Source organism: Suillus plorans, assembly GCF_016647745.1.
Source record: "Suillus plorans strain S12 chromosome Unknown HD556scaffold_19, whole genome shotgun sequence".
NCBI classification, from domain to species: domain Eukaryota; kingdom Fungi; phylum Basidiomycota; class Agaricomycetes; order Boletales; family Suillaceae; genus Suillus; species Suillus plorans.
Genome location: NW_024537403.1, coordinates 297,414 through 321,426, shown reverse-complemented (window position 1 = coordinate 321,426; position 24,013 = coordinate 297,414). Strand labels below are relative to the sequence as shown.

The following is a 24,013-nucleotide window of genomic DNA, read 5'->3' as shown; positions in this document are numbered from 1 at the left end:
ATATATTTGTTTGCCATCGGATATAATACAGTAGATTTTTGGTCCGAACTTACCATTTATAGCTACAAAAACCTAGTTCTCGCCGATTCCCTGATGGGACATGAGGTAATATAGGTTCGCTATCACGATGATGGTTATTAATCCGGCGAGATTGAAAAGAAGATCGATGGTGTGAGAGCTTGATTTCAGAATTGATGGCAGAAGCGTCACTGCATAGGGGAGAAGCAGAAAGAACAGTAGGATGATGGATTTCAGGGATTCCGCCAGGGGACTTGGTGCCATGTTGAGGTAGTTGGTGGTTGAAAAGAAAGGGGGCTGACTTACATAACGACGACGTGCGGGGCCCAATCATAATTAGCCATTGGTGGGCCGCTCGGTCTCGTCAAATCATAAATTATTTTTTGTACAATTAATCTGTACAAATATTGCGGCCTTTACTCATCTACTGCTCGACCCACCATACCCCGTACTTGTCCTCATCGCACCCAAACCAGACGACCCCTCTCCTCTATCCTGGCTATCATACCCAGGCACAGGTCTGCTCCTCGAGATACTACCCTGCAGTCGCCTCTCCCGCTCCCAGTCATACTCCCGTGACCCCGACGGACGATTCAAAAGGTGATTTCCCAGCGCCCCTAGTGCAGCGCCACTCCAAAACCCTGGTTGCCACTGCGAGCTGTTGCCCGAACCGGCATCTTTGGTGTATGGTGGGGGTGGGCTAGTGTAATAAGAGCCGGGGAATCCTCCTGGTCCTGACCTGCCTTGCCTGTCGCCGGGATATGAGGGAGGGCTGGTGTGGTTGGCATCTGACGTATTGCGACGCAAGCAGGGTTGGATAAAGCTGTAGATTATAACGCCCAGGACTGCGATCCATACGAACATGAAGAAGATACCGGAGTAATCGAGGTCTGGGTACGCAGGGAATAAGTAAGTGTTAGTAGACGTGCGTGCTCAAGACTTACTGCTGAACCACTGTGGTCGGGTGTAGAAGTGGGACCAGCTTGAGTCAGAGTCGGCGCGGAGGGCGTCGGGGAGTTGAACGAGGTTGTATTCGAGGGAACAGGATCCTGTGTGATTATTATGAGGCTTCGTATTTCGAGTGGATCAGAATCAGACCTTTCATGACGTATGGATCACCAGGGCCATTCCATCCCTCGCAAGAGACCTCGACTCGACCAAAACGTAAAGAGGACGGTAGGTCCGCCTCGCACTGCAAATGTTGTGTCAAACTCACTGTACAAGAGCTTACTACGTAGTAGAGTCTAGCAGTCTCTCAAATCCAAATTATTAAGTTAACAGTGAACACTCACCTTCCAATCAACATCCGTACCCGACCCTCCAATATTACTGCAGCGCACGACATCCGGCTGATACAACCCGCACGCTTTCCCAATGCATACCAGTTGAGCAATAGGACTGGTGCGCCGCGCAGCTGTAAGCGCGTTTTTGTAGAATGTGAGACCAGGGATGCTCTCCAAAGCGATGCGGGACATTTGAATGAGCCTTGTCCGCTCAAAATACAAGCACGAGTTTTAAAGCCTCGTGCGGCACATACACGACGTGGAGGTGAAACGTGGGATGACGATGATATGAGTACCGGTTCGAAATTTCAAACCGATCGGTGGCTGTTCGGCTTTGTATGAAACTATTCCCTCGGTAACCTTAACTCCGTCATCCACCATCGGCCACGATGACACGGCGACAACTCACACAACGATGATGGCCACAATAATAGACGATCGTCGACGGTTTCCTGCACGCACTTGTATACTTATTGCTCTGTATTCCAAACAACGTGTAATGCATGTACAACTTAAAGCTCCGTATGTTGAGTATCTTACATAAATCATCTCAAAATCTTTCTTCTGATCATAGACCTCGTGTTACTACAAACCCTTGGAAGCCATGATATCAGCTGCCTCTACAAGCTTCTTCTCGATGCCAGGCTCGCGCGAAGAGTGTCCTGCATCTAGGATGATGTGCAGAGTAATTTCTGGCCAGGTCCGTTTCAGAGCCCAAGCAGTAGTCGCCTGGTCCAAGCGTGTTTAGTAAGGGCGTCTCTGAAAACATGAAAAATCTGCATACGGGGCATATCTTCCTTGAACCACGATAGTTGGGATGTGACGGCTAGGAACAGTGAGAAGGGATCGAGGACGCGCGTAGAACACACGTACATCTTATCGATTTCTTGCTTCTCAAGCAATTGACCATTACGCATGAAGCCCTGCACAGTCGCCACTATAAATCGCAATCGAGCCAATTCTGTAACAGACAAACCTCATTGACGAAATAATGGTTTTCGATCCGAGCAAATGCGCTAAATGTTAATTCAGCAGAAAATAGTACTCGCCGCTGGGTCCACGTACTTTGCGAAGTCATCTTTCTCCGCTTGGGCGACAGTATCCTCACTTACGATCAACCTTGATGTAGCCATCCTTGTAACATGATGTCAGCGACGAGCATAGTACCAACGGAGTGGAGGGTATTCTACTTACTCCCACTTCGCCCACGCCTTTGCAGCGGCCAGTCTGGTATTTGCGTCTGGAGAGTTCAAGCGGCTGTGATACGCCTTCATCATGTCGTGCCGTTCAGACTCTGGAATTGGGGCAATGTATCCTTCCCTATACAACTGGGTCACCCGACAACGAAGGTCCGTCGTTACTGTGTTAAATTATCATTGTTCGGGGAAAAGATGGGAAGCACCATCCTGATAGAAGAATCGCAGTTCGCTGAAAGAGGTAGGAAGTGGTTAGCATGCTCTACTTTAGCTTGTCAAGTAACGCATACCTTTGTCTTAGCGTGAAGATTCCACTTTGAAAAGAATTGGTTGTTTAGAACTGCCTGATATGTAATCAACATCATCGAGGCTCACCGGAGTACGAGGGACTTGACTCTGTCTGGATGTGTCTGTGTAACGAATTGACTGCTCAGACAAGATATTGTATGGAAGGAATCCGATCACAGACCTGGGCGTATGCAAGGGAGAGCGTAGAGCCCTGTACATCTCCATCAGTGATGAAGTCTAGAACAAAACGCACTAACACAGACCCAGCTACCACCAAATACGTGCCATTTCATGACACCCAGTTTCTGCCGAAGGACCTCAATATCTTTGACGAGGTCCCACGTAGTATTGTTCTCTAATTCCGCGCTCCTACGCAACTTCATGCAGGAGCGATGTCAAAGAATTGATCGAGGCACGTCGTATTTGCAGTGAATGGGTGAAAACTCGGGTAGTCGCCCCTTACTGATGTGACCGAGATTAAGAACAGATTGCGTTGTACGTTACAAACGCAATCCAAATTGGTGGAAAGGACTCAGGTCAAAGAATGTTATATGGTTAGCTTTTTTCCATTGCGAGCCATCATCCAAAATACTGGAGATGGTGTATAGTGTGCGGAAGATTCGATGCATGTTTGACGTTGAGAAGATGGGAAAAGATCAAGATGTCCGGTACAGCGTAGGGCAGTGTCGATTTAATCAGGACGGTTTAGTGGCATGCCGCAGACGGCGCAGAGGTTGCGTACAAGAGGAAAGTTCTTGTCAAGTTTCCCGCGCAAGATATTCCGGGAGACCTCGTTTAGTGTTCACCTGGGCGGTACAGTTGGACTTAACAAAGCCGTCAAGCATGACTCATCGGAACGCTCATGTTCGTCTCCAAGAGGCGTGCCCTCACAGCTTAATGGTTTCTGGTCCAAGTCGCTTCCAAGAGGCGTGTTGGCCAGGGCGGGAGAAATGAAAAAAAAAATTAATATAGTAAGAATGGTCTGTGCACCAAGGTGATCCGTGTCTTGCAATCCAGCATGTCGATGGTAACTTGCAAAACATACACGGACTTCATGAATACTAGTTCGCGTGATCACGTGATACAACTTGTCGACGAGGACTCGGACGATTCAACCGAAAGCACTCAAGATACATACATGTTTGACTGGACCTCATTGGCTTCCAAGGCTTTATTGCTCCTCATACTTGTTTACTCGTCATCTTTCATGTTTTCGTCGAAAAAATGGAGTCCGAAAGGGTTGGTGAGTCAACAAGTCTTCCTCGATGATTTAGTGATTCACGCGCATGGCCTCAGCACGTCTATATCACAGGCGGTAGTCAAGGTCTCGGACTTGCACTCGCCAAACTTGTCGTGCGGAAAGGTGCCCACGTCTCTATAGTAGCAAGAACCCAAAGCAAACTCGACGATGCTTTAAAAGAGCTCGAGGTTCGTGTCCGGGATGAAACCCTCTGTTCGTTCTGAATGTCATGCACAGGCCAATCGTCAAAGCCCAGACCAAGTATTCAAAGCCTTTTCCTTCTCCCTCGACACCGCAGAGGAATCTGCCGCCGCTCTTCAAGCTGCTAGCGATGCCCACAGCGGCCAAGTCCCAGATGCCGTTTTCGCATGCGCAGGTGCTGCGAAACCTATGTACCTCCTCGAAATGCAGCCAGAGGACCTCTCAAGTGGAATGACGAATGGGTACTGGATACAGGCGTGGACTGCATTCGTGAGTCGATCGTTCAACTCTATTTCAGATCACGGACAAGAACATGACGTTTAGTGAACAACGAACAGGCTGCTGCTAAACAAATGGTGCGCGAGAATAAGAAGGGGAAGATCGTGCTGGTGTCTTCGACGCTTGGATATATGTCTTTGATTGGATATTCTTCGTATTCGCCTGCAAAGCACGCTCTGCGTGGTAAGTAATGGCTGTCTACTTTACTATGGGGTGATGCTGATGACACGGCTTGATAGGACTGGCTGATTCATTGCATTCAGAACTAATGCTGTATGGTATCGATACTCATATCTTTTTCCCTCCGACAATGTATACCCCTGGATTTGAAGAAGAAAACAAGACGAAGCCGGCTATTACTAGAACGATTGAGTCGGCGGATGAAGGTTTGACAGCGGAGCAGGCTGCTACGGGACTACTTTCAGGTACGTCGTCTCATCCGACTACAGCCACAACTTTAACCCAACCTTTGGCCTGGTTAGGTGTCGAGAAAGGTCATGCACACATCACCGCTGATCTCATTACGAGCTTGTTCCGAGCTTCAACGCGTGGTTGTGCGCCTAGAAGCAACGCTGCTCTCGATTTCGTGTTGGATTTGGTTGCTTTTGTATGTCCCTATCTTATCATGATATTCGAACTCGTGATTAACGCTTGGCTGTAGGTTGGCATACCAATTTGGAGACGTTCAGTTGACAAGCAAGTGCTTGCACATCGCGCTGAACATAGAGAGTACTTGAGGACAAAGGGATTGGTTGATTGAGGCTGGATTGTTGAGTTTGCGGATATACCCCATCGCTTTGCTTTCGTATTGCCATCGACTGCGTACGGACCGCTACCTTAGTTTACCTCTGTGAATATGCAACGTTCATCCCTGCAGCTGCAGTCACGTGCTTGATATTCTTATGAGATGACCACCACCAGGTTTGGTCGAGAACTTTGTAGCTAAACGCTAAAGCTCTAACACAGATACATTCTAGTGCCAAACTCTTAAAGCTCGCACTTCCGCTCATCAAAAACCATGGATTCACCCGAGAAACGCTGTCCTTGTCGGCGTTATCCCTACCCACGCCACTAGCTAATCCTCTCCCAGACGCGAGCGTGACTGCGCTGTTTGGCCCAGGAGACGATGCATGTAGGACGCTTGTGCATGCGTGGCTTGATGATGCGAGACGTAGGATGAAGGAAGAAGCGATAGAAAAGATGGGAATGGGAGATGTGTTGAAGGCAAGGCTGAAGAGCAACGAACCAGTGCTGGAGCACCTTCCAGAGGTAATTTTATTCGTTAAAGATTATCTAGTTGATGGTTGTTTTTTGCTGTCACTTATGCCTGGTGCTTTAGGCATTTGCTCTCCTCGCTTCCTCTCCCTTATTACCTCTACCTCTGCTCCCGGTGGACCCTGCGCCGATAATCAGACACGCTGCTCAAGTATCTAACCAGGCGTGTTGGATCGCTCATAGCGATGTGCGAGAGGTTTGACACTTTTTTTTCACGTGTGTTTAACTAATCTATAACCAATTCCACACCCACCAGTCATCTTGGTACACCCGCCGAGCAACCATCTCCGCCATCTACCTCGCCGCCGAACTTCACCAACTGACTTCCCCAAAGACAGCACCAGAGTTCTTGGATTCGCTCCTGGAGAATGCTGAGCATGCGGGAAAGGCTTTGGACGAGACGGCTTTGTTTGCGAGTTATGTTTGGAAGAGCTGGAGAGGGATCGTGAGGAGTTCTGGGGTGTTGGTTTGATTCTGGGGTGTGGTTCACACGCGAGATATATGCATACTTGTATGGCTATAGTACGTTTCTAAAACTACATTTCCGAAGTCATTTCTAAGCAAGTTTAGACTGGCCAATGTTACCATATCGTTTACATTATACTTGATCCGATTACAGGGTAGAAGAGGCTGGTAGAGGTAACCAATTATATCGACTATGAAGCTGTTAGTGAAAGGACAATGAATCGTCGATTAGGCCTAAGGGCTAACGTACGTGGAACAATATTTGTCTTCATTTACAGCTTAGTACCAGTCGGAGCTTACTCGGTTTCTTAGGGGCCAGGTGAAATTGACGCGGCCCTGCCGCGCCTGCCGCGGTCGTGACGCGCCTGTGACGCGGCACTGACGCAGCATATGTGACGCGGCACTGTAACAAATTCCAACGTACAGATCATGTTTACACAACTTCATATCACATTCCAAACACTTTGAATCATCGTTAATGATCAACATATGAGTGTCTGCCTGCGTACAGCCTCTATAGTGCTGTATTCACCTCTCACCAAATTTACAGTGCTTGTCCTCTGCGTTCATACTACTAGTATGCATCTTGCGCGTCAGTCCTATATTGTTGCATTACCTCTAATTCGTTCATCTATGTTGGTTTTCAGATGCAGTGTCAAATGTTGTCTCACTGCGTCAAGCCTCGACCTCACCCTGCCAAGTTTGATCCACTCTCTATACCCTGCACCACCACGTCAAGCCCCAACCATGGCATGTCAGAAGCCTCGTTTAGGCTGCGTCAAGCACTACTCACACCATGACAAGTTCTCCCAAATATCTTCGCAAGTCTCTGTACTAATATCAACATCCACACTCTATGCCGCGTCAAGGCCTACTACAGTGCCGTGTCAACCATAGCACATACCGCGTCAGTTGCCGCGTCACATGCGCGTCAGTGCCGCGTCAAACCTCCTCCATGCCGCGTCAGTGCCGCGTCAAACTTCATTCATGCCGCGTCAGACCTCACCACCTCAACTGTCACACTGTCCGTATAACTTAGGTATATTTTATTTTAGATCTGTCATAATAATTGATATTCTAACAGTGTTCCTTTTCATCCTGACAGAATTAGACGTCGTACACTGTAATTGTCCATAGGCAGTAATAAATTTGTTTTACTAAGCATTCTTTCGTTTTGTCTCCTCTGGGCTCGAGAACTTCGACGAGAAGAAACCCTTATTATCACAGGCGATGGAATGTGTATCTCGGAATTCCTGATGAATGGGTTTCTGTAAGAGATTATAGCGAGAGTGAACTTCAAGTGAGGAAGACATTACCTGCTCCGTTCGATAGATATCTAACTTACTATGTGATTGACAGCGCGGCCCCTTATTCAGTGATAACTCTGATGCTACATCTTTGGAGTCTGCAGACGAGCTATCCGAAACTGTAGTTCCTTCTCTGCCGGCCGAAGAATGTCTGCCCGTTAAACGTCGATGTGCTCCACAGGCTCGAAGGGTCCAGAGAGGAAGGAAAAGAAAATAGTCATTGGCTTATGTATACCTAGTTGTACATGGCTCTGAGGCAAATAAAGTAACAAAGGAATGGTCGTAAACTCATCCAACTTGATCTGGAAGTGGAATATAGAATATAGGAATGGCGTGTCAGTGGCCGCGTCAAAGGCTGGTTAGTGCCGCGTCAAGCTTTCAAGGCTCGTCAGTGCCGCGTCACATGCGCGTCACGCCGCGTCACGGCCGCGTCACGACCGCGGCAGGCGCGGCAGGACCGCGTCAAAATAGCTACGCCCGTTTCTTAGTACTTCGTAATTGACTTCATTGACCTTGTAGACTTTACCTCCTTGTCTTGTCATCGAATGTTTCAACAGGTGGCAAAGCATATCTATCTATTGTAAGGGTGATAAAGAGTTCGAAAGGGGAGACAAGTATATTGAAATTTACGACGAGCTCCGATATTAATTAAGGACAGAGACTTTTCTTGAGATTTTTCATCGGACGTCTGGAAGAGCCTCGGGCTGATGGGCCGGCGAGGTGCCAAGTAAGTACCGTAAAAGGGAATTTTAGAACGGTGCTAGTAAATAGTAGTACATAGTGAATAAGCTTATCCTGAAACATGATTTGAAGAATAGGTGGGTACTACGTAAAGGACTAGCTAGTACTACACCAGTGGTAAGTATAGCTAGTTAGAATTGTAGTTTGGTGGCCTCCCAGGGACCCAGACCTCGCTTACGGGGTCCCATTGCTTCGGAATGTTCATTTCCGAAATGTGCGATGATCGTTCACCACACGAATTTCAAGCTCATAGTACACATCCATAATGGTATGTGCCCGAGCGTACATGAACAATCTCCGCACCCGTCGCCTGCGAATGCCGGTAGGTACGGTGGACGCACTCGGTCCTTTCATTTACGATCATGGGGACAAAACGGTATGCGTGTGGGGGAGACGGGCCCAGAAATAGTTCCCGGACCGTTCAAAGTGGGCAACATACTCACTCTCCGGATGCCCTGACACCGAAAACCACAGCCTACCCAACAACAATAATGCGATTCTTCCGGTTAGCAGGACGAGTAAGTAGTAATACCTCAATGACCACTAACCGAGTATATTTTCTAGTCTTCTAGTATGAGGAATAGCTTGGCCGTAGGATCTTCTTTGTGCCTCTCACTTGGGGTGGCACAATCGCCGCTGCCGCTCTCAGGCTCTGCATCTTCTTGCTTCAAGTCCCGGTGTAGGAGATTTCATCATAGTGGCGTAATTCTCATCTCGCTAGGGCGCTGTAGATCCGAGGGTCATCAATGAGTCAAATTCAAAGTTAGTCCTCAGGCTGCAACAGTGCCATTTTATGGCACGGTGTGGTCACTGGCTGGTGCTTTCAAATACTTATACGACCCACCCTTCAATGCTTGTCAGTACAACAACATGGATTCTTCACAAATAAGAACCATGGATGTTTTACGTACCCCGTCGCAAGGATATTCTTTGACCATTGCCACGATTTGATAGATTGATCTGTTTTTTTTTGGAGCGCCATACTGGCCGGCGGCCAATCCAGGTCTTACATCATATGTCGAGCAGCCCCTTTACAAAAATTCGCGTCCGAAATTCGGTTCAGGACTGCATAGTGGCAACATAAGTCACTGCACAAAAAGTATTTAAGCGGTTACTGATCCCCGTTCACAACTATGGCTTTGTCGCAAACTAACTATTGCGGCATGGTCATTTGGCTTGCCTTCAAGGACATCTGCCTCGCACGGCCCCTGTCAGTCTTAACAACATGCATCTTTGTCCTTATACTGGCGACACTCTATCTTCTGCGAGCGTGTCGCCAAACACAACGAACGACACGCATACGAGGACCTCAAGGTACAAGTTTGATCTTTGGCCTCGCCAAGACAGTGGTAGATTCCAACATTACCAATGAACTGTACGAACCCTGGGCCAAGGAGTACGGACCAGTGTACAAGATCCCGCACGCCTTGGGAAAATATAGGCTCATGCTATGGGACCAAAAAGCAATCTCTCACTTCTATGCCAGAGACACATCATTATATCACCATACTCCGTTTAACAAGATCATCCTTCCAATTGCAGTATGTCCCTTTGCCCTCTGTCATAGCTCCAAGATAATAATTCGCTTCTGCGACTGACAGATAGGGAGAGGAGTGATGGGGGCTGATGGTGAAAGTCACAGAAGGTAAGAGTTTAATCTGACCTTCAGGTCGTGCCGAACTAAATACATCTCTTTTATAAGGCAACGCAAGAACATCAACCCTACTTTTAACGCAGCTGCTGTTCGCAGCTTGTCTTCTATCTTCCAAGATGTCGCCCACAAGGTGAGGCATTCGTAGTTCACTCGTCGCTGCACTCGTAATAGGGCACAGGCAGTGATCGCTTGGGACGCTGAGATAGAATCAAACAGAGGAGATGATTGCGCTGTAATTGATGTCCAACAATGGTATTTGTCTTCTCCAAATTTTATTGTGCGCCCACTCAGGCATTATGTAGGATGAATCACATCTCGTATGTATATCCCTTCCTCTCCAGGCTGCCGTCTAATCCAACACCCACCACGTAGACTCGACAATGCAGGCATAGGCATTCTGTCCCATGACTTCGGCGCACTCGATGGAAATGGCTCAGACGTCGAGCACGTCCTGAATGCGTTTAGCGCATCCGTCGACCCTTCCAACAGCTTGTTTATCCTCGGACAAACTTTTCCTTCCATCATGAAGCTACCATGGCCTCGCACAAAGTTCTCCCAGAAGTTGCACCTGACCGTCGGCCAAATATGCCAGGAGATGCTATCGCGGAGGCGCAAAGAAAAAGAGACTGGCGGCACTGACGAGAGAGATAAATCATGTTTGGGTTTGCTCCGTGAGTTTGTTCTTTGTCTCCAAAATTGCGAACGCTACAATTGTTTTGTAGTGAAAGCGGAAGAATCTGGTGAGACCGTAGGACTGACTCAGCGAGAAGTACTAGACGAGGTATACAGATCATTGAGTTCTTCTGAACGATACGACACTAATCTCCATCTCCGTCAGGCACGGATTCTACTTCTTGGCGCCTTTGAGACCACAGCAGGTAATATGTATTTGTTTACCAAAAGACCCGTATACTCACCATTCCTTACATTTTATCAGTCAGCCTTACAGTAATTTTGAACCATTTATTGCTCCAACCGTATTTCTAAATTCCACAGTGGGCTTTTATAGAACTCGGGCGGAATCCAGACATCCAAACGAAACTTCGTGACGAGTGTCTAGAGTTCGGGTCAACCCCCTCATACGACGACCTCACGAATAAGCTTCCCTACTTGAACGCTGTAGTGAATGAAGTTCTTCGCCTCCACTCACCAGTTGTAGAAGTCCCTCGAGCGGTTCGTATTCGACAGAAATTAATACAGACATTCGAACTAACCTATGACAGGTTACGGAAGACGACGTCATTCCGCTCAGCGAGCCCCTGTATACAGCTGACGGTAAATTTACCGACAATATATACATTGCGAAAGGGACAGAGGTCGTAATCCCGCTCGCCGCGCTCAATCGCTCGGTTAGCATGTGGGGGCCTGACGCAAAGGTATTCAAACCTTCCCGGTGGTTCAAAGAGGACGAAGGCACACATGGGACTGGAGATATGCCGCATGGCTATCGCCATCTGATGACCTTCGGCAATGGCGCGCGGATGTGCCCGGGAAGACTGTTTGCTCTGACACAGTTCAAGGTAAGCAAGCAGCTGCGCAAGGGTATTGGTCCTGATTCGTTTTAACTGGGTGTCATTTCCTTCCAGACTGTGCTGTTCATCCTTGTGCGACACTTCATGTTTGAGATGGCAGATGGGGCTGAGGTGCAGATCGTGAAGAGTTTGGGGCTTTTACCAAGACCGAGCGTGGTTGGAAGCACTGAGGCTGGATGCAGTGTACCCCTCCGGGTGCGCCGCTATGAGGTATGATTGTACTCTGGGATGATATAATGCCGCCGTAAGAACCGTACACTAACAGATTGCTAATTAATATCGGAAAATGTCTGTATACATAAATATTGTAAAGAGTTTATTTTCTTAGGCGGAATCTAGTATTGTGTCACTGGGACTGTGCTTAATCATCCGCGTTCGAGAATTTTACGTTAGGCTCTTGCGATAGCTGACTGCCATGCAGGAACCGGGAATAGCTTCAGTTGACTTCCAGGAGCGTGTACATGTGTCATCCGCCAGTTCTGTATCCTGGTTCGAAGCGTCGTCAATCGTAGTCTAGTACTCGCAACATTGCATATGTTTTTTTGGTGCACTGAGGTAGAATTAGGTTCGGAAAACAATGCATGTCAAGCGTCGCAAAGTGATACGGAAGCTACAGAAAAACAACTGCCCGCCCGTGCGCTCATCCGCGCCTAGTCTAAATCCTACGCAGGGCAGCCAGCGCAGACGCCTCCAGAACAGCCCCAACAACTCACCACGCCCACTCCATATGTCTTCAGCACCAGCGAAATCACGCTGATCACTCCTTCGCCCAACACAAAGCCACTTGCGATCACGATCAACCTGATATCCGCGCCGCCTCCGGATTTTGCAACGCGCTTGTGATACATGAATTCGATGATCCCACCGATCAGACGTGCCAAAGAAAAAGAAGGTGTGTTGAGAAAGCCAATGGCAAATGCAATGCCGGAAGGGATCCACTTTGTATATGGGTGGTTGCGTTGTGCGGCCATGACTTTGACACCTGCGATGACACCGAAGATTATTGCAAATAGCACCATATAGGAGGCGCTATTTTGAGGAAGTCGCCCGTTTCCTGCCACAATTAATATATCAACAGCCCGAACCAGCTAGCAATGATGAATTCTCACGGAGGAGGCGAGCCAGGCTAAGCCAGACGTACGCAGTTGGTGCAGGAAAAGAAGGTCCGGGTATTGTATATGCTCGTTGGTACAGGGTGTAGGCAGTCGCTGAAACAATGATTGATAATGATGATCCGATAAGTTGGCCATAGAATTGGGCTCTCGGGGAAGCACGTATCAGATGACCAGTCTTGAGGTCCTGCATAAGGTCTCCAGCTCTGCGGTTACTCTTCAGCGCATATTTAACATAGTGAAGGAGAACCGTACTGTTGAGCGCCAGCTTCTGCGACACCTCCGGCAATGATGTTTGCAACCACGTTGCCAGGTTGTATCCAAGCAAAGAGAAGTTGCGAGATCTTCCCCAGTCCGCTTACAGGATTCAAATCAGTCTCTCCCAGTGCCCGCACCCTAGTGGAATAATCAGCAGGAGAATACCGTCGGGTCGAAAAACGTACCCCAGGATACTGAGTAATCCACCCATCATGAAACCGATCAGGGTTGCCCATGGTTTGATACCATCGTTTCCGAATACGATCCAAACCAAAATCGTCCCAACACATATGCTGCCTATAAGACCGTACATCACCCACTTCGTTGGTACAAGTCGGTCAGCAGTTTCTACTTCAAGATCTTCATGCGTTTCTGTATCGTCACCAGGCTTTGTTGGTCTATACCAAGCCACTAGTTTGATACAATACTCGTAGACAACCGGAAGGAGAGAAATGAAGGAGTCGGCACACATAATGGCCAGAGATACCCAGAGGATCCAACCGCGCGCACCCGTAGACATGTCGCCGACTGGACCAGGAGCCCACCCAGAGTACTTGGACAGGGGTGATAAGATACCCCAACCCACAAGCATGCCCTGACGTAAATGATAAACGGTAGCTACGTAAGTGGAGAATCAGACTTACCAGATTCATGCTCAAGGTAGTTGGGAAACCCATGATAATGCCTTCATGAAGCCTTAGTAAACTCTTGACTAGACAAAGACACACACACCTTGACCGACATATGATAAACTAGGAGTAAAAGACCAAAGCCATTCTCGGGCTAGGTACTTCCCGAATAGCGGAATCGCGAAGACAATCGGGAAAAAGTACGCGGCAAGCTTTGAAGATGGACATGAGTTGAATATAGCGAGCAAAAGGCACTGCATACAGTCATTGCCCCGGAAGCAAGAAAGCTCATTAACAGATCTTCCCAGCCTTCTCGCTGAACAACCCCTCTTTCGTCAAAGTCATCTTCTGCGGAGGCTTCCTGATGATTCCCAGGTTCGTCCGTGCTCGCGGTTTGTGCCAAGTCTTCTGTATCAATCGCCCTATAGCCGGAACGGCGTCGCAAGGTAGTATCTGGAGGCGGCATTCGATGTAGGACAGAAATTAGTTGAGCGGTCGCTGTGCCAGATGGAAATGCCAGTTGCTCTTTGATGATCTTTTCAGCGTCAGACTGGCCTTCAATGAAGAAGAGTTACAATACGCACAACTTGCTTTCTTATGGGAGGTGACAAGAATACTCCGAAAAATGCGACTGAGAATGACCATCCTACAGCAGCAAGCCAAGAGAGACGAATTGGTGGGCTTCCATCCTTTTCCTCCTCGAGTAGACCTAACGCAGGTAAAATGCCAACAAACCCCGCTGCTAATGGCATCTGTAAAGGAAGTGGTTAGCTGAATATGAAGGAGATTGGAATACGGCCCACCGTGCCGGTAGCAACCGCAGTCGTCTGCACTACAATGATCTCTTGTGGAGAAAGTGGGGTCGGGAGCATCTTGGACAGCAAGAAACCAATCAAGGCGGACTGAAGTGACATCCTTCGTGAGTAAAGTATCAGTTATTTTGTCGTGTCGGTTACTTGGCGACACTCACATGCTAATCCATCCTGTCTGCAATCCAAAGTACAAGTTCGTAAAGCACAGCAAGCAGCCTATTAGCAAGCCTATAGCGACTGCTTGAAACTGTTGAAGACGGTATGTAGATACACAAAGGACCTCTCGTAATATGCACCACGCACAGTGAATTCGGCCTGGTTTGAACGAGGCTCTGTCTCTCCACAGTGTCGAGGTTCCCGCAACCTACTGAAGTTTCGTGTGGTAAGTATTAAAAGAAAACACCATAGCAGATTGAATTGGGCCTGACCTCATCCAGGTCCATATACTACGCATGGTATCTTTCACTGAATAGTCAGTAATCTCTAGTAAGAGCAATGCGGCCGATGGTCATAAGACTAGTCAAGGTGTGGGAATCGCTGATTTTGGCTAATTGACCCCTGTACAACTAGGACACTCCAGCTCTGCGCTAGAATTGCGGTCATCATGTGACTATCACTACAGGCCCAGAAACTTAAGGGGCTGACTATTCAATTTGTTCTTTTACACTATCACAGGTAATGATTTTCTGATTTGTAGGTGGACTTGATATTGATGTTGCATTACTAGCCACGCCCGTAACGTATTACGGCGGAAGGTGAAATCGTTAGATCCCTATCACCTATCACTCTTCACAAGACGATGGGCCCTACTACTGCGTCCGACAGCCCCGTTGCACCAATATTTGTCTATGGGACGTTAATGGCCGCCCCTCTCCTGGCCTGGGCAATAAAGGGCGACTCGTCGAAAGCGGGAGACGTCCACTCTCAGCGTAAACCTGGGACAATAACCGGTTTCGAAAGGCGCCGCGTCCATCGCCGTGATTATCCTGCGCTCATCCGTAGCAATGACACTCGCACTGTTGATGGATATGTAATCTTTCCCACCAGCCCCTCGGAGTGGAAGAAATTGGATAATTACGAGGGTAGTTCGTACGAACGAACCCAGTTGTGGTGGATATGGCCGATGGAGGCAAGTTGGATGCATCCACATACGTGTGGAAGGGGGAAGCAGAGACTTTAGCAGATGAGGATTGGGTTTTTGCGTATTTTGAGACCGAGAGACTGGACGCCTGGCTCAAGCGCTTTGGTGGAATGGTGCTTGCCGGTTGATCGATGTCGATGTCTCGTCCCTGCACTGTCATCTGCGCTCAAGGTCCTTGACAAACAACTCCTCCGGGACCTTCCATCAGAACATCAGTCATATTATCTCCAACTGCAAGCTTGTTTAGTTACCGATAGTATTCAGCACTTATGATATAAATCTGTACTAGTGTCACATCAGGAGTACACGTTGAATCGCATGGTCTTGCACCCGACCGTGACATTATCGAGGCTGCGGCACATTGCATCGTATTGGACGCCTCCCATCTCGTATCCACCAAGTTTTTCATGACAGTTCATGCGCGGTTCCATTGTTCCAAGCACATATCTTTAGCCCTCCCGATTTCTGTGTATCGTTTAGCTCGGTCATCATTAATAATCTACTGCGAAAGTTAGTATCCATGACAACAATAAGGCTTACCTTAGTCCACAAAGGTCGCAGTCCACAAGGCCCACGAGAATTCTACTTAGTCTTAGATATAGACGTTGCTGCCCCCAAGGTGATAATATCGATTCAAAACTTCGTTCCCGCCAACACCGTGACCACGTGTTGCTGACTAATCTTTGCCGATTCATATTCTCTTAAACTTGTCGGATCCCCTTGTCCCTGCCATCGACGACGACGGCGACCAACAGTCTTTGCTCATCGTCGGTAATTACGGCGACATCCGCGAGCAAGCTGCTTTTCTGATCTGTGGCGCTGCCTCGGATAACTTAGGCAGCCTACGACTTACGCGCTTTCAGAGTGTGATTCTGATCTCCGCTCGTTCACCTCGCTATTCGACATGGACGTCGAGGACGACGTAAATCAGAACGCCGTGGCAGGCCCGTCTACGATAACTCAAGACTATAACTTCGTATTTCTACCACCACCAGCTGGTACGGGCATCACTAGTTGTTTTCATTCTTATAGCGTTTGATTACTACTTTTCACACCCGACTAATCTCACAAATTACAGCACATCCCCCTCCACGAACATTCCTCGCAAGCACACAGGACATTCTTGGTCGCTTTAATCTTTATCCCGCTTATGACAAGCACGTCCGCCCATCCATTCCCTCCCAGATGCCATTGTCACACGCTTCTGTACCACCACTTACACCGGCCGCCCTGCTTCCAGACAGTGATGACAAAATGAAAAAGAATTCTTACCGATTCCTCATAAAGAGCGTCCCGGGGAAGCACTCGATGAAGAAAGACGACTACCTTACTACGATGATGCAGGTTCCACCGAAGCAACGCATACCAATCACAGAGTTCGATGAACGGACACAAAGGGAAGCGTTCACTGTCAGTGCAGAAGGTCTGAAAGGGGTACGCTCTTCTTTTTCTACACCATACTCGTATTTTGATGATATTGCACTAGTGGAATGCGGGCACATTGGTCGTGGAGTCTGCACAGGCAAAGGAAGACAGGAGAAAACGTGTGCGTGCGGCTTTCTCATCTCTACGGGCTTTGATATTCAGATATCATGTTTTTGCTGCTCCCAGAAAGAGCTCAAAAAACTCGCGCGTGCTCAAGCCCAAGGTCTTGTACCGGGAGGCATACCCGGCGCACCCGGTACACTCCCCCCGCCACAAGTAGCGCCATCAAATCCAAATCAACCATCCGCACAACAACCGCCTGCAGCATCACAAGTGCAACCCATTCATTCAAAGCCTCATGCTCCTGCTGTAACCATACCGCCTCCTACAGCATCAACTCGGATAACTACACCGACAAGCGCTGCACCGCGATCAGCTGTGCAGAGCAGTGCCGCGTCGCAACGGATAGATACGTCCGCCCTCGGCGGCATGCGAGGCAAGAAGCGTGAACTCGATGATAGCCCTGCGTTATCACCCAACCCGAGCGTAAATGGTGCGAGCATGTCGATAGGCGTGGCTGGTGTCCGTGCGGGGTCGAATGGTGTCCGTCCAAGACCCGTTAAAAGGCCAAGGATGGTGAGTCTCTAATTTGGCTGATCTCGATTTCTTGATTGTGCGCCCATGAGGCTGCCATGATCGTGGTTTTCATATAGAAGAGAATTATGATCTCATGCGCTTCTTGCAGGACATTCAAGGTCAGGCAAGAGAAATGCCGATGCAGCAGCCCACGCCACAGGGTGCATGAGGCTTTCGACTCTTGCAAATGCCTAATCAGTATTCCATGCTACTCTCCTATCTTGACGGACGCAGCTGTCATCCACGTCAAGCGGCTTCATCCCACTATCTCCTACCCACATTCGCTGGCAATGGGTTACCAACTTTCCCGCGCTCAACGGGACTGCTAATGGCATCATCCTGGGTATCATGATTGGAACATCATCATACCATTTGCATAGTCCAGAATCGCATCATTACCCGCATGGCGGGGCCCTTCAGACTGTTCATCCCCAGACGGGGACGGTGCAGTAATAGCACGTAGTGATTATCTATCGTTGCTATGTTCATTGACCATGCCTTCGTTCCGTTTACCCCCACGCACACCTCTGCACTGCACGCACAATACACTTATACTTACTTACTTGTCTAATGTTGCAGTTTGCTCTCGACGTTGCAGGTGCGAGAAGTTCATGGTGTCGTCGATGGTCACCTCCAAGCTTGAAAGATATTGAGTCATAAACATTCATCTTATAAAGTAATTGAACTTCATTTGGCTTACGACTCGGCTTCAAATGTTTCTCAGGATGAAGCTTGATAAGATCTAGGCCCTATCGATATCATGATAAGCGCGTTATGGTCTGAATAAGAAGAAACGACCATCTTTCTTCTATTTCCTACATGAGACTAGACCACAACTCTTACAGTGCGCAGTGATCACCCGTTTTAAGTGACGATGATCTCAGCAGAGTCACTTTTATTACAGCTGCCCCAGGATGTACTTGTGAGTGTTTTGAGATCGACTTTTGATTTGTTATCGCCGCTTACTGGTATGTTGCTCAGACATTGGCCCGGGGTGTGTTGGACCGTTCAGTTACAGACTTTCAGCAGCTCTGCGATCGAATTGCAGATTGCTCTGTAACTGATTTATGGGTACTGCAGCCAGTATTTTACATGCACCTCGACACAGATCACGTTCCTTCACAGTCAACTCCAGCCGTTACCACCGATATTGAGCTCGCCCGGTGGTCCCTTGTCGGGATCGTCACAACTTTGAGCAACATCGATGTTCATGCGGAGAAACGATGTCTCCTTTCCGCCTGGAACTGTATTGCTCCCTGGCTCCTCTTCTTTCATAACCAGTTCATTATGTGCGGGGCCAACTATAGACCTGTTGACAGGACGCCTGCCATCAAGCTTGTTGCCAGCATGCTCTTTCACGGCTTGATTGCTGGCCGCGACTCTGACGGGAACTCAAAACTCGCTACTACACCCATCCTTTTCCGCCCGATCGCAGAGTTGTGGATGTTAGCGATTGAAACAAAAGATGAAGATGTGTTGAACATTCAAATGCCATTGCATGACCTCGGTCGCATCACTTCTCTTCGACTTGTCACCATCTTCTTGGTTGGCGAATGCATGCGCAGCGAATCCTTTGTGAACACACTAGTGGAAGTGGCAGGTGGCATTGGCCCCTTCACTTCTGCAGCTCTGAAGTATGTCAAGGCCATAGCATCAGTGACCAACTTGAAGGACCCTGATGTAACCTCCGAGGCCGTCCGGATCGAGTTGATTCAAGTCGTAACAATGTTTTCGACCTGTGTTGGATTTATCACAGGTACAAGCATGCAAAGTGCTGCGATACGGGAAGGATTCATCGTCCGACACTCCATCAGACATATTTTCTCAACTCTCCGTATTCTCCAGCCTCTTATCCCTGGCAGAGGGAGCACCGAGAAAGCCCTCGCCTCGAGTTTCCAGTACCTCTTCTTTCTCCTTGAACGTGCCGACGTCCCTGTCTCAGTGTTCCACGAAGCTCTCCGCGCACATGCCCTTGAAATAGCGGTTCGTATGGCTCCCTTCGAACCCGCGAAGATGGAAGCGAATCTTCATAATATCAGCGCAGATTTTTTCGAGATATTATACCATTATCTTGTTCACGACAAAATCTTGACCTACACCTGCAAACATGTGAACACCTGGTCTAATACTCTCGGACCGATCGCGAGACAAGACGAAAACCTCTGGAAGGATTGGTCCGCAATGGAGCGGACGATACGATCATATGTCAGTCTCAGGTCCAAGGAGGAAATGATAAGGCGGCCATTGTCCAATGAAAAGGGCTGGTTTCTAAAAGTAGGTCGCAAACTTCGTTGTTTCGTTCCTGCTGACCATTCAACTCGCCTCTCAAAATAGTGTTATTGTAGTGGCATTACAAAAGACATTCAGCTGAGGCAATGCGCGGGATGTCAAGTTGTGCGGTACTGCTCAAAGCAATGCCAGCGTGATTCCTGGTATAGTCACCATAGGTTGAGCTGCAAATTTCTCAAGGCAGCTGTCGGTGAGTCTTTCCGATGTTTCAGAGACATCATTCCACTCACAATCTATCCAGGCTCGTCGACACCGCACTACGTTAAGCGTAGTCTCCGTCTTCTAGCTGCCCTAGAAGACAGACAGATGTCATGCCAAGGGGACGACGACATTCCGAAGTTAGTCGCCGCTGCGCAACAACAATATCCGACAGACCAGGAACGGCTGGTGGTCGAGCTCGGTGTAGATAAGCTTGATGTATCAGTTCGGCCTCTTCGACACTACCTCTTCCTGTTCAATGGGCTCTCTGAAAACGACATCGTGGAAAGCTTATCGTCCTGGAACTTGAAAGAACCAAGGGGCCATCGATCATTCTTGTGTTCGGTAATCGCAATAAACGATCAATATTATTCACGACAGATTTTGTTCAGCCCGCGTACTGCATTAAACATGGAGATGAAGTTGGGCCGTAAGCGTTAGTAATGTGCGTGAATTTCTGCTGCTCCGGTGTTGCTTGTGCTTGTTCATTGATCTTCCCTAGTATTGCGTCAGGTGGATCTGGGCTGAAGGGACCGGTCGATCCCCGATAGGGACGATGCAGTCGTAGCACATACTGATCATCCAAAATAATTGTTAGTGGTACATCCATTGTTCTCTCATAGTGCACATACTTATTTGAAAACTGACCACACAACATTTGCAATTGGAGCTACTTACCTGCATGGTTGCAATTGGGAAGCTTTGTTGTCAATTGGTATCATAGGATGTAAAAATGTATTAACTTGACTTCGCGTTAACCTCGAGTAGGGCGTCCGTATTTTTTCTGAATGTCAGAGAACGATCGAACTTTCTATATATGGTCTTTCAAGCTTCAAGTTCCAACGGTCTGAGTCAGCGCCGGGTACTAGTGATCAGATCGATCATAAACCACCGTGACTGAGAATGATCCCAGCGACGCAACTGTCGCAGCTGCCCCAGGATGTGCGGGTGAGTGTTTTGCGATCGATCCTTAATTTGTTGTCGCCATAACTGATGCAGATGTGTCACTCAGAAACTGGTTCGGAGAGTGTACATGAATCGTTCGGTTGCAGACTTTGAGAAGTTGTGCAATCGACTTCCAGATTGCTCCGCATCCGAACTATGTATACTGCAGCCAGTGCTCTACATGCATCTCGATCCAGACCGCATTCCTGCAAAGTCAACTCCAGCCGCTGCCACTGATATAGAGCTCGTCTACAGATCACTTCTCGTGATTGTTGCAACTTTGGGTTATATCGATGGTTCTGGTATTGGCTCGGCGGGTTCGGAAAAGCAATATCTTATTTCCGCCTGGAACCGTGTCGCTCCCTGGCTTATCTTCTTTCATGACCAATTCATCATGTGCAGAGCCAACTATCGACCCGTCGACAAGATGGCTGCCATCAGGGTTGTTGCTAGCTTACTACTGCACGTTGTAATCGTTAGTGGCAAGCGCGGCGGAACCACATTGCTTACCACTCCTGCTCTTTATCGCCCGATCGCAGAGTTGTGGCTGTTAGCCCTGAAAACCAAAGACAAATATGTAGTGTGCTTGTCGTCGTCGCCCGGCCCCGCTCAAATCACTTCTTTTCGAGTTTTCGGCTCATTGTTGGTTTCATCATGCATTCAGGACGAATCCTTTGTCACCATACTACTCGAAGTGTCAGGTGGTATTGACGCAGTCACTTCTGCAGCTCTGAAATATGTCAAGAGCTTACGATCGATGGCTAAGGCCCGTATAGCTTCCGATAATTTCAAGCTCGAGCTGCTTGTACTAGTGTTTTCGCACTGTGTTAGAATTATCGCAACGACGAGCACGCTCGATGCGGCGATACGGGAAGCATACGTCCTCCGGCAGTCCGTCAAAGAAATTTTTGGGGCTCTCCGTGTTCTTCAGTCTCTTTCTCTGGGCAAAGAGAGCATGGCGCAAGCCCTTGCTCCAAGTTTTACGTACCTCGACTTTCTCCTTAAACATGCCGACGACCCTGCCTCAGCACTCCATCAAGCCCTTTGCGCACGTGCCTTCGAAACAATGGTACATATAAGTCCTTCCGGACCCCTGGAGGTGCCAAAGCTAGTGGAGACGGATCCTCGTAGGATCAACGAGGCGTTTTTTAGGATCTTATTCAAATACAGTCTTGACGACAAAATCTTATCCTACGTCTGTAAACATGTGGACGCTTGGTCTAATAATCTCGGACCAACCGTGAGACAAGAGAAATACCTCTTGGATATCTGGTCCAGTGTAGAGCAGACCCTTCGAGTATATGGGACACTTAGGTTCAAGGCAGAAACGATATGGTGGCCATCACCGAGTGAAAAGGGCTGGGTTCTACAAGTCAGTCACAGACTTCATTGCTTCATCCCTGCTGATTCGTCGACTTAACACTACCAGTGTCACTGCGGTGGTACTGCAGAAGACATTCGCTTCAGGCAATGTGCGGGATGTCAAGTTGTGCGGTATTGCTCAAAGCGATGCCAGCGTGATTCCTGGCACAGTCACCATAGGCTGAGCTGTAATTTTTTAAAGGCAGCTGTCGGTAAGTCTTCTCGATAGATATACGCATTGTTTCCACTGACAATGTACCCAGGGTCATCGACACCGCACCGCATGAAACGTAGTCTGCGTCTGCTAGCCGCTCTAGAAGTGACCCATAAGAAGCGCAAGTGGGACAATATTCTGAGATTGGTCGCCGCTGCACAGTGTGAATATCCGGAAGATCAGAAACGGCTCGTGGTCGAGCTAGCTCTTGATAAGCACGAAGAATCGGTTCGACCTCTTCGAGACTACCTCTTCCTGTTCAATGGCCTCTCTGAAAATGAGGTCGTGGACCGCTTATCATCTTGGCCAGATCATAGGGGCCAACTTCAAGGACTTCAAGGACCATTCCTTTGTTCGGTCATCACGATACACGATCGATATTGGTCGCGGCAAATTTTATTCAGTCCGTGTATGGCATTAGATATGGAGATATATGGAGATAGTGCCGCAAACACTCAACCGTAACCTTCAGGATGTGTGAATTCCTGTACATTGTTTAGCGGAACTTGCTTGCGTTTGTTCTTTGTGTCGGGTCGTGCTGCCGGCCCCGACAGGGATGACGCAGTCATATCACTTCTGATTAGTAGTAGTACGACAGTTCATTAATCATTGCTTTCTCCAGTCGCCCTGTTTACCCCTCACGCACTGTATATGTAGTACAATTAAATTGGAGCTATTTAGATATATATTACTTCAGAGTGAAGTCTTTTGGATCGTAGACCCTGTGTCAGACATGATTAATGACCAGCTTCAGTCGTGAGGAAGCTGCAGCCAAGCATTCAAATATTCATTGTCAGTATTTTCTTTTCTGCATCACGATTGATCGCGTACCGAGAACGAGATGGCAGCCTGTAAATGTGGTAGCCTGATAGCCGAATTGACAAAGTACGAGTCTGTACGCTGCTGAAATGTTTGTGGCCAATCTTGAAGTCAATTGTTTGCTGAATATTTCAACACTGACCGCACAACATTTGTAATTGGAGCTACTTACCTGAGGCTGCGATGTTGCAATTAGGAAACTTTGTTGTCCTGGTATCATAGATCTAGACCGTAGCCTACATCCGACCAGGAGTGTCTGCCCTGACTATCACAAAATGTGTTCACACGTTCTTGCCTTGTTCCTCGAACTTATTTTCACGACTTTGATCATTCTGAGTCTCTGATACACAATTGAAAGTCTCAGTGCTTGTCAGGAGCGCCTATTTTTGACTTCAGGGCAAGTTGAACAGACTGGAAAATACAACAGGCTGCACGCAGCCACAGTCGAATGCTACCGTTAGATTGTCTCGGGTTGGTTTGGATATGGCACCAACTGTGAAGGATTTAGTGTGGTACATTTTGCATTCATTTCTATCGGGGTTTCACCGACAAAGGAGAGCAAGCAAGTGCACATCGGTGATCACTCGGCGACTGATCCCTGGAGTCCTGGGCAGAGGACTTGCGACATGGGAGGAAGGCGAAGCGTTGAGGTGTATGGTACGTTGACCGTCCGGAGTCCAGGGAAGTAAGTTGT

General features: G+C 48.3%; 12 protein-coding genes across 12 annotated transcripts; 8 read left to right on the top strand and 4 right to left on the bottom strand.

Moving 5' to 3' along the window:
• Positions 1-26: 26 nt before the first annotated feature.
• HD556DRAFT_1360671 (uncharacterized protein) lies at positions 27-319 on the bottom strand. Its single transcript, XM_041302618.1, has one exon. The coding sequence runs from the start codon at positions 280-282 to the stop codon at positions 73-75; it is 210 nt and encodes a 69-aa protein (XP_041161853.1). The 5' UTR covers positions 283-319; the 3' UTR covers positions 27-72.
• Positions 320-1,730, bottom strand: HD556DRAFT_1360667 (DUF1183-domain-containing protein). Its single transcript, XM_041302617.1, has 5 exons — positions 1,711-1,730; positions 1,311-1,661; positions 1,117-1,210; positions 963-1,067; positions 320-908 (listed from the first exon to the last, which is right to left on the bottom strand). The coding sequence occupies exons 2-5, from the start codon at positions 1,491-1,493 to the stop codon at positions 439-441; spliced, it is 852 nt and encodes a 283-aa protein (XP_041161852.1). The 5' UTR covers positions 1,494-1,661; positions 1,711-1,730; the 3' UTR covers positions 320-438.
• A 156-nt stretch (positions 1,731-1,886) lies between these two features.
• On the bottom strand, positions 1,887-3,168 carry HD556DRAFT_1441638 (Alpha/Beta hydrolase protein; the record flags this gene model as incomplete). The annotated part of the gene is made up of 11 exons (XM_041306334.1): positions 1,887-2,030; positions 2,086-2,127; positions 2,171-2,224; positions 2,278-2,317; positions 2,367-2,435; positions 2,496-2,661; positions 2,704-2,729; positions 2,788-2,811; positions 2,873-2,907; positions 2,967-2,996; positions 3,049-3,168. 11 exons carry the CDS (start codon positions 3,166-3,168, stop codon positions 1,887-1,889), a joined length of 750 nt encoding a protein of 249 aa, XP_041161851.1.
• Positions 3,169-3,992: 824 nt separating this feature from the next.
• On the top strand, positions 3,993-5,265 carry HD556DRAFT_1234542 (uncharacterized protein; the record flags this gene model as incomplete). The annotated part of the gene is made up of 7 exons (XM_041297670.1): positions 3,993-4,028; positions 4,082-4,213; positions 4,263-4,496; positions 4,565-4,688; positions 4,745-4,930; positions 4,988-5,112; positions 5,167-5,265. 7 exons carry the CDS (start codon positions 3,993-3,995, stop codon positions 5,263-5,265), a joined length of 936 nt encoding a protein of 311 aa, XP_041161850.1.
• A 128-nt stretch (positions 5,266-5,393) lies between these two features.
• On the top strand, positions 5,394-6,603 carry HD556DRAFT_1360631 (uncharacterized protein). Its single transcript, XM_041302616.1, has 5 exons — positions 5,394-5,426; positions 5,483-5,774; positions 5,845-5,967; positions 6,037-6,302; positions 6,351-6,603. Exons 1-4 carry the CDS (start codon positions 5,413-5,415, stop codon positions 6,250-6,252), a joined length of 645 nt encoding a protein of 214 aa, XP_041161849.1. The 5' UTR covers positions 5,394-5,412; the 3' UTR covers positions 6,253-6,302; positions 6,351-6,603.
• Positions 6,604-6,757: 154 nt separating this feature from the next.
• HD556DRAFT_1360624 (uncharacterized protein) lies at positions 6,758-7,237 on the top strand (the record flags this gene model as incomplete). Its single annotated transcript, XM_041302615.1, has 3 exons — positions 6,758-6,830; positions 6,857-6,863; positions 6,897-7,237. Coding segments are annotated over 3 exons (270 nt in total), but the record flags the coding sequence as incomplete, so codon positions are not given.
• Positions 7,238-9,168: 1,931 nt separating this feature from the next.
• HD556DRAFT_294159 (cytochrome P450) lies at positions 9,169-11,982 on the top strand. Its single transcript, XM_041310167.1, has 12 exons — positions 9,169-9,834; positions 9,895-9,938; positions 9,996-10,077; positions 10,126-10,199; positions 10,250-10,264; positions 10,320-10,618; positions 10,670-10,728; positions 10,786-10,825; positions 10,885-10,895; positions 10,944-11,120; positions 11,171-11,467; positions 11,534-11,982. Exons 1-12 carry the CDS (start codon positions 9,427-9,429, stop codon positions 11,693-11,695), a joined length of 1,668 nt encoding a protein of 555 aa, XP_041161847.1. The 5' UTR covers positions 9,169-9,426; the 3' UTR covers positions 11,696-11,982.
• HD556DRAFT_1360606 (OPT oligopeptide transporter protein-domain-containing protein) lies at positions 11,813-14,820 on the bottom strand. Its single transcript, XM_041302614.1, has 12 exons — positions 14,719-14,820; positions 14,594-14,657; positions 14,449-14,537; positions 14,282-14,393; positions 14,063-14,230; positions 13,741-14,013; positions 13,582-13,690; positions 13,494-13,534; positions 13,035-13,444; positions 12,847-12,987; positions 12,589-12,797; positions 11,813-12,533 (listed from the first exon to the last, which is right to left on the bottom strand). Exons 1-12 carry the CDS (start codon positions 14,742-14,744, stop codon positions 12,142-12,144), a joined length of 2,034 nt encoding a protein of 677 aa, XP_041161846.1. The 5' UTR covers positions 14,745-14,820; the 3' UTR covers positions 11,813-12,141.
• Positions 14,786-15,559, top strand: HD556DRAFT_1535461 (uncharacterized protein; the record flags this gene model as incomplete). Its single annotated transcript, XM_041309601.1, has 5 exons — positions 14,786-14,815; positions 14,913-14,965; positions 15,018-15,045; positions 15,087-15,375; positions 15,396-15,559. 5 exons carry the CDS (start codon positions 14,786-14,788, stop codon positions 15,557-15,559), a joined length of 564 nt encoding a protein of 187 aa, XP_041161845.1.
• Positions 15,560-16,335: 776 nt separating this feature from the next.
• Positions 16,336-17,661, top strand: HD556DRAFT_1431394 (uncharacterized protein; the record flags this gene model as incomplete). The annotated part of the gene is made up of 5 exons (XM_041305012.1): positions 16,336-16,429; positions 16,510-16,865; positions 16,918-16,977; positions 17,043-17,492; positions 17,602-17,661. 5 exons carry the CDS (start codon positions 16,336-16,338, stop codon positions 17,659-17,661), a joined length of 1,020 nt encoding a protein of 339 aa, XP_041161844.1.
• A 586-nt stretch (positions 17,662-18,247) lies between these two features.
• Positions 18,248-20,787, top strand: HD556DRAFT_294078 (uncharacterized protein). Its single transcript, XM_041310166.1, has 5 exons — positions 18,248-18,414; positions 18,474-19,766; positions 19,827-19,971; positions 20,023-20,424; positions 20,482-20,787. Exons 1-4 carry the CDS (start codon positions 18,367-18,369, stop codon positions 20,418-20,420), a joined length of 1,884 nt encoding a protein of 627 aa, XP_041161843.1. The 5' UTR covers positions 18,248-18,366; the 3' UTR covers positions 20,421-20,424; positions 20,482-20,787.
• On the top strand, positions 20,788-23,175 carry HD556DRAFT_1360590 (uncharacterized protein). The gene is made up of 4 exons (XM_041302613.1): positions 20,788-20,927; positions 20,979-22,296; positions 22,354-22,498; positions 22,550-23,175. The coding sequence occupies exons 1-4, from the start codon at positions 20,920-20,922 to the stop codon at positions 22,963-22,965; spliced, it is 1,887 nt and encodes a 628-aa protein (XP_041161842.1). The 5' UTR covers positions 20,788-20,919; the 3' UTR covers positions 22,966-23,175.
• The last annotated feature ends 838 nt before the right edge of the window (positions 23,176-24,013 follow it).

Excerpts from the sequence above, each read along its gene's own strand:
- HD556DRAFT_1360671 (XM_041302618.1), bottom strand. The coding sequence starts at position 282 with ATGGCACCAAGTCCCCTGGCGGAATCCCTGAAATCCATCATCCTACTG.
- HD556DRAFT_1360667 (XM_041302617.1), bottom strand. The coding sequence starts at position 1,493 with ATGTCCCGCATCGCTTTGGAGAGCATCCCTGGTCTCACATTCTACAAA. Across the intron at positions 1,068-1,116 it reads TGATCCATACGTCATGAAAG|GATCCTGTTCCCTCGAATAC; the intron begins GTCTGATTCTGA and ends ATAATCACACAG. Across the intron at positions 909-962 it reads CCGACCACAGTGGTTCAGCA|ACCTCGATTACTCCGGTATC; the intron begins GTAAGTCTTGAG and ends CTGCGTACCCAG.
- HD556DRAFT_1360631 (XM_041302616.1), top strand. Across the intron at positions 5,775-5,844 it reads TGCTGGAGCACCTTCCAGAG|GCATTTGCTCTCCTCGCTTC; the intron begins GTAATTTTATTC and ends CTGGTGCTTTAG. Across the intron at positions 5,968-6,036 it reads GTTGGATCGCTCATAGCGAT|TCATCTTGGTACACCCGCCG; the intron begins GTGCGAGAGGTT and ends CACACCCACCAG.
- HD556DRAFT_294159 (XM_041310167.1), top strand. The coding sequence starts at position 9,427 with ATGGCTTTGTCGCAAACTAACTATTGCGGCATGGTCATTTGGCTTGCC. Across the intron at positions 11,121-11,170 it reads TTGTAGAAGTCCCTCGAGCG|GTTACGGAAGACGACGTCAT; the intron begins GTTCGTATTCGA and ends AACCTATGACAG. Across the intron at positions 11,468-11,533 it reads TTGCTCTGACACAGTTCAAG|ACTGTGCTGTTCATCCTTGT; the intron begins GTAAGCAAGCAG and ends ATTTCCTTCCAG.
- HD556DRAFT_1360606 (XM_041302614.1), bottom strand. The coding sequence starts at position 14,744 with ATGCGTAGTATATGGACCTGGATGAG. Across the intron at positions 13,535-13,581 it reads TTTATCATATGTCGGTCAAG|GCATTATCATGGGTTTCCCA; the intron begins GTGTGTGTGTCT and ends GGCTTCATGAAG. Across the intron at positions 12,798-12,846 it reads GCAGAAGCTGGCGCTCAACA|AGCTGGAGACCTTATGCAGG; the intron begins GTACGGTTCTCC and ends GAGTAACCGCAG.
- HD556DRAFT_294078 (XM_041310166.1), top strand. The coding sequence starts at position 18,367 with ATGATCTCAGCAGAGTCACTTTTATTACAGCTGCCCCAGGATGTACTT. Across the intron at positions 18,415-18,473 it reads AGCTGCCCCAGGATGTACTT|ACATTGGCCCGGGGTGTGTT; the intron begins GTGAGTGTTTTG and ends TATGTTGCTCAG. Across the intron at positions 19,767-19,826 it reads AAAAGGGCTGGTTTCTAAAA|TGTTATTGTAGTGGCATTAC; the intron begins GTAGGTCGCAAA and ends CTCTCAAAATAG.
- HD556DRAFT_1360590 (XM_041302613.1), top strand. Across the intron at positions 22,297-22,353 it reads AAAAGGGCTGGGTTCTACAA|TGTCACTGCGGTGGTACTGC; the intron begins GTCAGTCACAGA and ends TAACACTACCAG. Across the intron at positions 22,499-22,549 it reads TTTTTTAAAGGCAGCTGTCG|GGTCATCGACACCGCACCGC; the intron begins GTAAGTCTTCTC and ends CAATGTACCCAG.